The 13,235-nt window shown below is 33.2% G+C and overlaps 1 protein-coding gene and 1 non-coding gene across 2 annotated transcripts; both read right to left on the reverse strand.

Annotated features, from left to right (window-relative positions):
- Positions 1-1,003: 1,003 nt before the first annotated feature.
- Positions 1,004-5,956, reverse strand: LOC115958176 (serine/threonine-protein phosphatase PP1 isozyme 4). Its single transcript, XM_031076564.1, has 4 exons — positions 5,596-5,956; positions 2,978-3,537; positions 2,636-2,859; positions 1,004-1,512 (listed from the first exon to the last, which is right to left on the reverse strand). Exons 1-3 carry the CDS (start codon positions 5,795-5,797, stop codon positions 2,671-2,673), a joined length of 951 nt encoding a protein of 316 aa, XP_030932424.1. The 5' UTR covers positions 5,798-5,956; the 3' UTR covers positions 1,004-1,512; positions 2,636-2,670.
- Positions 2,058-2,204, reverse strand: LOC115958714. The gene has a single exon (XR_004084636.1). It is a non-coding gene; the product is annotated as a small nucleolar RNA snoR135 (small nucleolar RNA).
- Positions 5,957-13,235: the final 7,279 nt, after the last annotated feature.

Below are 13,235 nucleotides of genomic sequence, written 5' to 3' on the forward strand. Positions count from 1 at the left end.
ACTTTAGTAAAAATTACTATCTACGAAAAAAGTAAAAAGTGTGTTTTCTGGAATTGGATTTTATGAAATTGGTATTGAACTATGATGGGATTCGTTGCCAAATCTAAGCTTTGTGGATGTCATTTCGTTAATTGATAATAATGTTTTCATTAAAAACAAAATTGGTAATAATATTTTCCCACTAAATTTTAAAATTACACAGGTGACTTTATTGAAAATATATAATCTTCCTGAAAGAAAATTGGAAAACAAATAGTGTAAAAAAATCATAACTATTATTTTTCTTCTCTAAGCAATAGCCCTGGACCATTCTCTTCAGAATAGAGATGTCTTGTCATGTTTTTTTGGCATCATTTGCCCAATACTTTACTTATAGGCAACCTTTATAAAGGATTTTTTTTTTCTTTTCTTTTGAGAATGAATTTATTATTATTATTATTATTATTATTTTGCTTCATAACATTACAAAATTTTTATTTTAACCCTTTATATTTGATTTTATTTTCATATTGCACATGTTATCCATTTTCGTAAATAATCTAATGATACTTGATACTATGTAAAACATGTTCTAACGGGTGACACTTATCTGACAAAGCTAACAGCTAAATTAATGACAGAAATAAAATCATATTATATGAGTGATATGTCTTAACGAAAATAATTTATTTCACTTATCGGTCAATTCTTAAAAAATAATAAAATATAACCCGAAACCCTAAGACTGAAAATGTGCTTAAGCTAAAAATAGTCACTAAAATACCAGCTCTATAACATTCGCTAGACCTGGCCCGTCGTAGCTGATCTGGTTGAAGCATAGCAAAGGCATAAAGCTGCTTTGAAATTAGATGATTGACAGAACTAGAATTGGGAATATTGTGTATATGAGATGCCTTTGGCAATGCTCAGCCAGACCAAAATGGCAAGAATCACAACATTCCTGCTGCAGCAAAATCAAAATGCCAACATGAGAGAGATTAACCAAGTGGCACTCACATCCAAGTGGCAATAATCATGGATGGCCGACAAGACCACATCCATAAATAAAAATCACACTTTGGAATACAATAATAAACAGCCACCACTCGCATATTACTACCTCTCCAACATCAAAATAAGCCTAAAATATTTTTAACCAAGAAAAATAAAAATAAAAAACCTAAAATATTTGAGATAAACAGCTCACAAATAGTTCAGCAAACCCCGTGCGAAATGTAAATGAGGCAATTTCCGTTGCCCCCAATGGAAAGCACAACTATGAATTACCCAATCAAATATATGTACACATTGTGTCAGTCACAGATGATGAGGTAATGAGAAAGGTAAACCAGCAAAATAAAAATTTTCTGCCTTGTGCCCTCCACACTAGTCCCAAGACCTAACTTCCTCCTCCCCAACTCACATGAGTTATAGCACAACAGACGGCACTTGCAACTCCTTGAGTTAGAAGGAACCTACGATGCTGGAAATCTTCATTTTCAGCCAATTCACCATGAAAAAAGAGGAGGACCTCTGCATGAAAATGAATAAACAGATAAATGAAGGAGAAGAGGCAATAGTTGAGAAACAGAGCTGCTGTGATTATTGAATGTTTGACTGTTGAACCTTTAATTTACTAAATGCAGAGACAACAAGCAATAAGATACAAGTCACACGTATAATGTATTTAGAATGCAGATCAACATCTCAGAGACCATAACCAGTACCAACAGTACACATAATCATATCAAATGGCTCTTTCCCCTGTGTGTTTTGACTCAAAGACGAGATTATTGATGCTCATTAAAGGTATGAGTCAGGTACGATTAATTTCCAAGTTCAAGAAAGTTATTTGTCCTGCTTACTCTGTTGTTTTCTCAATAATGAGTACAGCATAAACAAAGTACATAATGTGGTATTCCAAGCAAAAATGAGCCACCCAACTAGTCTTGCCCCATCCAAACAATTTTACTTTCAAACAAAGATACATTCTATAATTTAAAGTGGCAATAAAAAAGGTTGAAACAAGAAAGAAATAGTAATTTTTTTTTTATAAAGACTGTAGAAAGAATAAAAAACAATGTGGGGAAGATGATTGTTGGTAATATCAATGGTTAAGATGAAACACAACTGCCCACCTTCCCCCGATCAATGTTGCAGGGAACTCTTTCGGAAACATAGTGCACTTATTGTAGCACAACGCCGATACACACAATCCCTGCTTTAACTAACAAAACCCTTGTGTTTATTTATGTACAAATTAAGATTAAACAGAGATTGAAACAAAAAAAATAATACAAGAAAGAAATAATATTAGATAACTATGTTTTCTCAAAAATCTCTCTTTATAAGAAATCAAACTGAGAAAAGACACTTTCTCTTAATAACAACTATGTACCCACTGTTTGATATTTTCAGGGCTTTAGATGGATACTAAAGTATTTGTAAGTTAACCAACCAACTTGATTCCCCCAACCACACCACCCACAAAAAAGAAAAAAAGCCTCCAACTCTTCTGCATGGGAAATAACAAGATAACAATAGTAAAATTATACAATTGAGACACACCCACACATCCTCATGCTCCTATGCCTGGAGGTGTGCAACACACATCATTATTAGTAAATAAAGGAAGGAAGCAATAAATAAGACTGACCTTGGTTAAGATGAAGGAGCAGTATATAGCTACCATCACATTTTGTTTGACATCATGAACTTTGTTTTTTTCTCTGCTGGCTTAAGAATCTGGAAAGAGCACATCAAATCTTCATCTACAATCATCATTGCACCAGCATTATCAAATTCACCACAGTAATTTGGGGCGGAAAATATTGTAACAAGTTGCCTGTCAGCAAAGAATTCATACCCATCCTCCACAACCTATACCATAATAATTATTCAGGTATCCAAACTCCAGAATGAGTAGAACAGGAGGGAAATTATTATTTTAAAAAAGGGAGGGGGGGGGGGGGAGAAGAAGAAGAGCAAAGTCAGTGACCTGATGTGCACGACAGACAAGGTCCAAATCATGCTTTGTTAAGAACTCTGTCACCTTATCAGGCCCAAAGGTGTATGAGACTCCTCTGTCATTCATTCCCCATCCTTTAACATCTCTACCAGGATCTGACCAGAGCAAATCACACAGCAACCCAGTGTCCGGAACAGCAGTTGGACGACTTAAATTTCTAATTTGATCCAAGTTTGTCAGATCAGGTGAAAGGCCACCATGCATGCACAATATTTTGTCATCTATAAGAGCTGCTACAGGAAGGCAGTTAAAACAGTCTGTAAAGGCTTTCCAAAGTCTCACATTGAATCGCCGCTTACATTCATCATAAAATCCATATATCCGATTAATAGAAGCACATTCATGATTTCCTCTTAGAAGAAAGAAATTCTCTGGATATTTAATCTTATAGGCAAGCAAGAGGCATATTGTTTCCAAACTCTGCTTGCCACGATCCACATAGTCCCCTAAAAATAGATAATTTGCATTAGGAGGAAAACCCCCATATTCAAAAAGCCTTAATAAATCACTGTATTGTCCATGAATGTCACCTGAAAATAGAAAGAAGAAATTCACAAGGTGAGATTCAAATCCACAAAATTAGGACAGTTATTTCATTAAAATGAATAATCATAATTGCCTCTTGAGCATGAGCTCTAGAGCAGATTAGTCCATTTTTTTTTAAATGGCACCCTAGTGGGTTTTGAACCCACAACTTCACCCTATATGACGTAGGATAACCACACTATTTCAATGGAACAATACAACAACAATAGAACAAAAGGGTAAACCCTAGGAGTCAGCACCTAAGGGTTGCTTGGAGTTAGCACCAAGCAAAACTAGAGTCGGCACCAATGTAAAGAAAACACACATTTTTAATAATTCTGAAAAAGCTGTCTTACAATAATAAAAAAAAGTGCTTAAATAGCTAACAATAAAATGCATAAAGAAACCCTAATTATTAAATACTCGGGCTTGCTTAATCTCAAGCCCAATAACTAATAGGCTCCATCCATAAGGCCACAGGTTGGGCAGTCCTTTTTTTGCTCTTCCTCCTATACATGCGTATAATTGGGGGCTTGTACCTCGTGTCCGCACCACTATACCTTGATCTTACAAGGAGAAGAGGTGCGCCAAATTAACTCTTAGTCCTCTTGGATTTGTTAAAAATGTCAAATATAGCCCAAACCCCACTCTACTCATTAAAAGTTAAATAGGGATAATTTTTTTTTTTTTTTTTTGATAAGTAAAAAAAGAGGGTTAAATTCTGATAAAGGAATCAGCTTGTCCTAACCCCTCTATTGTTGACAACCACAGCATAACAAGGATCTCTTTCACAACAGCTTACTACCTAAGCATCCATGCTGCCATTCACCAAAGTTCCTTCAAAAACTCATTAACAAACATGGCCACATTAGATTAGGTGTTGATAAACATGGACTCTTATTTTTTATAGGTAATATAAGAATTATTATTGATGAAAATGGAAAAAGAAACATACAATGTGTTCCTAAGAATGAACACAGCAAAGCACAAAACAGAACACCACAGAAAACAATCAAGACACTAAACTAAGAGAAGAAAAAAACTGAACAATAAGTCAATAGACATGGACCCTAATGACTTATGAAGCCCTTGCACCCCCTACCCCAAAAAATACCAACAAGACAAAGGTCCATGGTCCATCATCACCCAAGTTCCAACATACTTATTAAGATGTTAGATTATCAAGGTTGTTCAACTCATGGAAATAATCATAATCTCCTACAAGAAAGTAGAGTAGTAAACAAACCGCCATTTTTTACAAAGACAGAAAGTACACATCCTGCATTTCAACGAATCGAAAAGAGACTTTAACCACTTGAGGAACAAAAACATTCTATGAGCCCGTCTAGTTGCATGTTAGCGAGTTTTTAGGGGAAAAAAAAAACCCCAATTTACTATTCATGTTTTATAAAAGTCCAGAACTTTAAAAGTACCATTCACTGAAGTTTACTAAACGCTCAAAACACAAAAGAGCTTTTCAGTTAAAGCTCTACTTCTTACATGGCACTATCTTGAGCATAGAGTAAGATATATATTCATGTTGCACAGCAGTACCAAGTATCAGCACACACAAAAGTGATCATTGCCAATTCACACCATATGAAAACACAAAATAACTCATTCAAAATCCTCTTTTTTCTTATCAGTAAGTTACTCATACTTAGTAGATTTTGAACTCACGATCTCACCCTCCACCCATTCTTATGGAAGAATGGAAGAACTACAAAACCTATAAAAAAAATTATTCACCAAAAAAAAAAAAAAAAACCCTAATCTAAGAGCCTATCAGCTAATTTACCTACAACAACCAAGACTTTCTATCATTCATACATGTCATTTTTTAACTATTTCTACTAGTGTTATTTTAACTCGGCTTCAAACGGTCCCACTTATGTCAGTAAGTAGCAAAAACTAATAAACAAATTCTGTTTAACCGACTCGCTGTAAAAAGTTAATAGACTGCATTATAAAATTCAATTAAAAAAAAAAAAAAAAGCAGCAGCAGTAGTAGTAGTAGAAGACAGTACCGCAAATTCAGCAAAAAAAAAGAGAGAAGACAGTACCGCAAATCTTGATAGGGGCAGAGAGTTCGAGAAGATTAGGCTGTTGAAGAAAGATGTCTCTGGAAGCACCACAAAGCTGCTTGATCTCATTCTCCGATAGCTGAACTTGCTTACCCGGTCTCGCTGATCGGACCTCTGTCAGCCGTCTGATTATATCATCCACTACGGCAAGGTCCATCGTAACCTGACCTTGCGCCGCCATTGGATTCTTTTTTCAGATCCTCCCCCTCCCCCCTCCCCCCTTGGAACGGCTACGATTTCAGGAAACCCTAGAGAGGGGGTGGGTTTGGTTGGTTTGGTTGGTACTTTTGTTTTTTTGTTTTTTTTTCCTCTCTCTCTCTCAGTGTTTGAGACTTTATTTATTTTTGTGTTGTCTATTTTGGTGAGTTTATAATAAAAAGTATTTTCTCGGGAAAGAAGAGTGGAAAAAAGGAAAGGAAATGACAGATTCTATTTTTTATTAATTTATTTAAGCTTTTGAGAGGGAGAGGTGGAAGTGTCAAACTCTTAAACAACATTGAAGATAGAGACGGCTGCTAAGTCATATGTTGCGGTGTTATAATTCATTTGATTAATATCTGTGGACTGAAAGTGAAAGGGGAGCGGTCATGAAACGGTGTCGTGTTGTGGGAATTTTTTTAAATTTTGGGATTTCACGGACAGGCGCTGTTCTGTCTGTCTATCAAAACTTCCTTTTTGAAGATAAATCAGTCATATCGAGCTGTGGACCTTGTGGAAATGGGGATGGGGTCGTAGATTTCATTTCATGGGCCCAAATAATGGCAAACAAACCTAACTTGAGTAGGAGCCCTAGCAAAAGTCCAACTAGACCCCAGAAAGAAAGAAAAAAATCTCAAACAAAGCTAGAGCATCTTTAATAGGCTTTCTAAACATAAAATTTTCTTTATTGTAGAGAGTTAATCCACAAAATAGGTTTTTAATGGACTCTTTATACCTGAAATTTTTTTTGGCTCATGAATTAAGTCTGATGGGTTACTATTCATTCTTCAAATGTTTTTTTTCTTATTATAATAATCAAGTATTGAATAAAAAAATGTTGGAAGATGTGTAGTTGTTAAAAAAGAATAAATAATGAATGAAGAAATAATATTTAAATGAGATAGAGAATGAGATACAGAATCTGTTGGAAAGTATATTTAAAAAAGTGGGTAGTTAAAAGGTAAAAATCACTGTTCATTCTCCAAACAGTACAAAAATTTGCCTAATCTACTGAAAATGCTCTTATGTTTGTTAGATTTTAGAACTAGCCTAGTTTTACTTTGATGTAAATTGAAATGGTCAAATAGTAAAACCTAATCGGTTTTGAATTGGATTTATTTTATATCACTCGGTTGATTTTAAGTTGATTAATTATACTAATTATGCAAATGTCCAAATTTAGCATGTGATTGCTACAACCAATATTGTAAATTACAAAGGTGCAAATGGAAAATAAATCTGAATACAATGATATGGTTACAATGAAAAACCCTAACGCAAAAAATCCAATAGGTGGTTTGAAGCTCTCTACCAACTAAAAAGTCCACTAAGACAAAAATGGAAATATAACCCGATCCTAGTGTTGCTTCCTAAAATAGGATTTACTCATGTGACCATGTGTAGCAACAATCCAATTGGATTCTTTTATCTTATGGATCTTTTATCTAACTCACCACAATAGCTTAATTGCAGTAGTCATGATGCAAGGTCTTCTATGAAAAAATCATTAACCTTTAATGGAACTTTGAACATAATGTTTGGTACAAAACTCTAGGCACGTAGTCATCGTAACAAGATCTCCACTTCACATAGTGTTCTCCATATGTTAATAACAGCCTAATATGACTTTAAATACACCTTTGGAACTCTAGTGCACAAATCCCTAAGCCTCTTGATCATCTTGGGATGCAACTTGAGAAAACAAATTCTAAAATCTCTGAGGGCTCGTTTGGTATCATAACTCAAACAATCATTTTCAGTTTTTAAACAACATTACACGTATTTTCACATACTTTTTCACCCACACGTATTTCCCAAAAAACTGAAAACTGTTATTTAAGTATATGTACCAAACACTCCCTCAATCAATTGACAGGAGTGAAACCTTAATTAAGCCCAATTTGTCGACATGCAATTGAGCCTAGTGTCGAGGGCCTTGAGGCAACATAAATTCTTCATTTTGAGCCGTTTATTGAGTTGTTTTTTGTGTCTTGAATGTAAGTTTTCAATCACTATTCTAGACACTAAAAAGTAACAACTCGTTTACATTTAACCGAAGTTTTGGAAACGGTTTGCCAACACAAGACACATTTGACCATAACACAATTTTTTTAGACTTCATAGTATTTTTGGATGGAGGGAGATGGAGCCATGTAGGGGTAGGATAGGAGAATAAAGAGTACGGTGGCTATAATATAGTAATTATAGTCTATTTTCAAGCTAGACAATTGCTATGGTATAAGAACCATAATGTAATTATAAGGTTTTTGTTAGTTAAAGTGGCAGCAATATGATGAGTTTTGTACGATCAATATAGATTTATAGATATATCATGTGGCACTAAATTTGAATGGATTCGCTGAGGATTGTAGGTAGGTAATATTGCCTTCTTCTAAATGTATATGATTGTCAGGGGCGGAGCCAGGGGGTCCAGGGGGGCAATTGCGCCCCCTGGCTCGCCCAAATTTTTTAAAGAGATTTACTTATATGTCATGAGTTTGCTACCTCCAATCATATGACTACACCCTACACTAAATAACAGGAATATGAGGAAATAGAACTCAAGTGTAATTACTGATGTGTGAGTTTCAAAGTTTTTGTCCTTTTATCAATTTGTTCCCTCCCCTCCATATGGCTGGCCCATCTTAATTTTTGTATCCATTTATTTTCTTGTTCTGTTTCATGTATGGATTTGCTTTATGTATTTCTTTTTCATTTATAAAATAATCATTGGACTATTTTTTTTTAATGGAAACTTCATTAAATATGAAAGAAAAATAAAATCATTAATAATCTATCAATGTGTTTTAAAGCTCAAAATATATATATATATATAAAAAAAAAGATTAAAAAAAAGAACTATTAAGAAACACATGTTTTAATCGAAAAGATTGAAAATAATATTATTATTGCCTGATAAAAATGATAAAAGAATCACAAATTTCTAATGTAGTAATTTATTCTTCGCTAATAAAATTTGTGTAAGCAATAAAATGTAAAGATAATTATATAATAAATTCTAAAACTCAATACTGTTTTTATGTTAAACTTTGAATTTTCAAGTGTGTGTGAGTTCACAATTTCGTTTTTAAAATATTACAATATCATATTCATATGAGTTGTACTTGAGTTTTCCAACTACTAAAATCTTTTATATGAATTATAAATGGAATTTTTAATTAAAAAATTATTCATGTGTAAATGAATCCTTAATAGAAAAATACAGTATAGCAAATATACTAATGTTATTTTTTGTGTTTGTGCCCGTATGCATTGCTTATAAATTCCTCCCCCCCCCCCCCGGCGAACTTAAATTCTGGCTCCACCATTGATGATTGTGCGTGTGTTGGGGATCACCAAGGAGCCTTTTTTTTTTTCTTCTTTTTTTTTGTTGGGGGGTGAAAAATGTGAAGCATTACATAATAGAAAGAAAGAAATGACTTACAATACAAGCAAAAAAGAAAAAGAAAAAAAAAGAAGCTTGAAAACTTAGTTCACTTCTAATTAGAAAAAAAAAATGACTTACAATACAATCAAAATGTAATAATTTATTTTCATGTTCTTTTCTAATTAGTTCACTTCTATCGTAGATTGAATAGCATAAAATAGAGGAAGGTATCTGCACGGTGCGCTCTGTTACATGTGGCTGAGTCAGAGGCCTTGCCTTTTAGCAGAAACATGGCATCTACCGCGACCACTTCTACATCGTCATCTTCCTTCAGAAAAAGTTGGGAAATCTAAAGCTGGGAATAAAATTGTTCCCGACACTTTCTTCACAAGCACAGAAAGTTAATTTCTAGGTTCGCAGCTGTCAATGAGGTATAGGGTTCACATCAATCCCTGGATTTTACATAACCAAACGCAGACACAATGGTTCAGTTCATAACGTACAGTTGCTTCAATTTGTCACTCAAAATGGTAAGAATCAAATTAAAGGAATAACATACGAGGATTTAGCAATAGCATTGATGCTAACTAGTTACGTGACAAATGGGATGAATGTGTTGAATACGTAACAAAAGGACACTTGAAAAACCTTGCCTTTTACAAGGCAAAGTGACAAAGAGTTAGAGAACCAGACAAAATTGCATGAATCGTTTTGTTCCTTAATGGAAAGATCATGATAAAGGGCTCCATTTTCTTGTGTGTGACAAAAGAGGCCGAAATGCATGAACAAACGATGACACTGTGCATTGCATTATTAAATAAAAGCAATCTTTTCTTATTGCAGGCAATGTGAACTAAAGCGTCGGCACTAGATACCTAATCAAAAGAGGTAGGAATTGGAAAACATTTTATTATGAAGAATTATATGAATTTTTAGAAATTCTATAGTCCAACTTCCAAGAAACTTCAATCGATCTTATGAGGTTTAAACTTTAAAAAGTGGGGAAGATGTGGAGTCAAGAATTTGTTCTATAAAGGCTGAATAAAAAATGTGATAAATCACATATTTTTTTTCTTTATATATAGTTGCATTTGGTATTGGCTGAAAGTGCAGCTTTTTTTACTATTTAGTTTTTTTTGTTACTATTCGGTTTATTTTTGCTACTATTGATGAGTTCCATTTCACTTTTTTACACTATTCATAGGTTTTACTATATTATTTCAACTAGTTTTTACTTTTATCTATAGTACTTTCAGCAAAATCTTTTCAGTTTCAGTTAAATAAGTTGTTTCCAAATTGACACATAACGTGTTCATATCAATAAGTATTATAAACCCAATTTAAGATTAAAATTAAGTACTCAAGCTTGGCAAAAAGATTTGATATTTATATTTGTGTATATTTTTTTTAGAATTTCAACTTACGATGTCCACTTTTGATCAATATGCTCTTTGTTATTAGACAAAGACACCGATCAATTTTTGGTGTAAGTAAAAATTAAACCCTAAATTTCTTATTTAACTATTAGAGATTTTACAAGTTGAACTAATTAGAACCACTTTATTTATTTGTGCATTTTAGAGAAACAAACTTGTACCAAGATTGACATAAGTTTTAAAATGGTTCACTTCTAAACCTATGTTTTAAAGTGGCCATTCCATTCACTATGGCTTTTTTGATGAAGCAAAAGCGTCCCGCATACATAACAGAAGGGGGCACATCAAATTAAAAGCCTCATACAACAGGCAAAAGATCACGTAGACTTGCTTTTATTTTGTTGACACAGGCCCTTATATTATAACTAATAAATCTGCAGAGACTTTGTTGCCTTATCAAAAGAACATTAAAAAGTAGGAAACTGGCCGGAATTGTTCTTTGACGAAGAATCAGTTGGATTTAAGAAATAGATCGGACAACTCACAATGAACTTCTATCAGACCTTTGGCAATAAAGCATTTAGACACAATTTAATTTATAATAACCTTTTGATTATCATATCCCAAAAAAAAGTTACAAATTTTCAATTCTTTTTTTTTTTTAATTTACATGGAAGTTTTCATAAACTATGACAACCTAAAAGGCAGGTTTACTTGTTCAATAAAAAAGGCAGGTCTACGTGATTTTATATAATTAGATAGTATTATACAACTTCAAAAGGGACGTAATATGGTTGTAAAAGCCTTTATTCTTTCCTTTTAAAAAATTCTAGTTGTAACTTCTTGGTGGTCCACCAAAAATGTTGTAATATTTTCTTGAATATCACACTATCTCTTTATTTCCTTTGCTACTGACAACCATATAAGTTCTATTACTTTAAAATTTTAAATTGCAAGCTTCATCGTAGAAAGTAGAAACTACTGTGAAGTTGTAATCTTGCTTGGTAGAGATTGTTAATTTGAACTTTGAAGCCTTTTTTTTCAGACCACTTTTTTTTTCCTTGCTGAGTTTTACCACTTTTTAAGTTGAAGCTAAATGGTATTTGTGTACTAGCACTTGGATTTATATGTATACTATATGGATTTGTTTGGAATCTGCTTATTTTATTTTATTGAAATTTTTTTATTAAAAGTATTGTAAATAAATGTAAAAGTTAGCTAAAATAGTATAGTAGAACTCATGAATAGTAAGTTGGTTTTTTAATTGAATGTTGCAAAATCTTCATCTCATCGCTATTCTTGGAGCCTTGAGATGACACCACTTCACATGTTGATCTAGGTCATAGCTATTCAAGGTTGATTGCATCAAAAAGTTCTCTACCTTGGTCGAGTTGAAAATTAGAGAACATTAATTCTTATGCACTAACAGATAATTTCAGCGTCATCGAGAAACAAATCATTTTTCTGTGTTAAGATGAGAGGGCAAACACAAACATTGACCACAAAAAGATTGTTCCAAGTAAAGAGATGGACTTTTTCATCCCTATCTTGGAGTTGGACTTGTAGCTATAGTGCTATACTTGTGGAAGAATCTAAGTTGAAATTGTGCTGAACAAAATTGTAAGATGACATATGGGTTATACACTTTGTAGGCTGGTAAATGATACCAAAAGTATAAATTGAAATATAGGTGATTTTCCTCAGCCTCTCAAATCTAAACTTTTTTATTTTTTTATTTTATCTCTCAAAAGTTTGCATTTCTTTTTATAAAGGAGGGTATTAAGATTTTTTTTAAGTATTTGACTATTCTCTCAAATGTATGTAGTCCCCCGTTCCATATATATCAAGTTATTATAGAGAAGAATATCTTAATGAGTGACCCAAGATGTTGATAGAGATTTTGAACCCAGAGTTTTATAGATATCATGAGGTTTTAGGAAACACTTAACTAACCTCTTGAAGTTATTTTTAAAATATTCGAAGGTCGAAAAAAAATGCGTTGTTTTCATGACAGATAGGAAACTTTCTCTAAAAGTTCTAATAAGTGATAAAAGTAGATCCTGTCTTTGAACTGTAAGACAAAATTCAGAGTGCAGCGGAAACAAAATAACATAGACATACCTTCAGCCATAATTGTTTAAATGTTTAGAGAAAAAGAAGACTCACTATATGATAATAGTGTTTATAAAAGGTGTCTTCTAGTCTATGACCTTTACTTTACATATATCCTTTTGATGGAGACAGGCTATATACATAGGCTAGACTAGGGACCCTTTTAGATGAAGATTTTCATAACTCTCCTTCCATCAAGGAGCTTAAAAGTTGTAACTTCATGGTGTTTATTAACCAAATGGGTTACACCATTTGAGAGTTACTAAAGGATGTTACATCTAACATGTAACTTTCACAAATAGGAAACTTAAGACATGAATTAAGAAACTTAAGACATGAGTTTCATCTTCACTCAAATGTGGGCCACATAAAATTCTCTTTAAGGAGATATAATCCTACATTCTCCCACTTGGCCCACATGAAATTTAAATAACTCAATAAGTGATTATCATTATGCTATAGCCATGATATTATCCATGTCACTAGTGGTGAAATGCTCCCACTCAAATAAAGAATCCAATACATGAATCATGGCGGTAATATCC

The sequence above is a fragment of the Quercus lobata genome, chromosome 8 (assembly GCF_001633185.2).
Source record: "Quercus lobata isolate SW786 chromosome 8, ValleyOak3.0 Primary Assembly, whole genome shotgun sequence".
Lineage (NCBI taxonomy): Eukaryota > Viridiplantae > Streptophyta > Magnoliopsida > Fagales > Fagaceae > Quercus > Quercus lobata.

What these genes read in the sequence shown, in the direction of transcription:
- LOC115958176 (XM_031076564.1), bottom strand. Translation starts at nt 5,797, where the DNA reads ATGGCGGCGCAAGGTCAGGTTACGATGGACCTTGCCGTAGTGGATGAT. An exon ending in TGCCCCTATCAAGATTTGCG is followed by an intron (nt 3,538 to 5,595) that starts GTACTGTCTTCT and finishes TTCTATTTTCAG; the next exon opens with GTGACATTCATGGACAATAC. An exon ending in TTGTCTGTCGTGCACATCAG is followed by an intron (nt 2,860 to 2,977) that starts GTCACTGACTTT and finishes ATTATGGTATAG; the next exon opens with GTTGTGGAGGATGGGTATGA.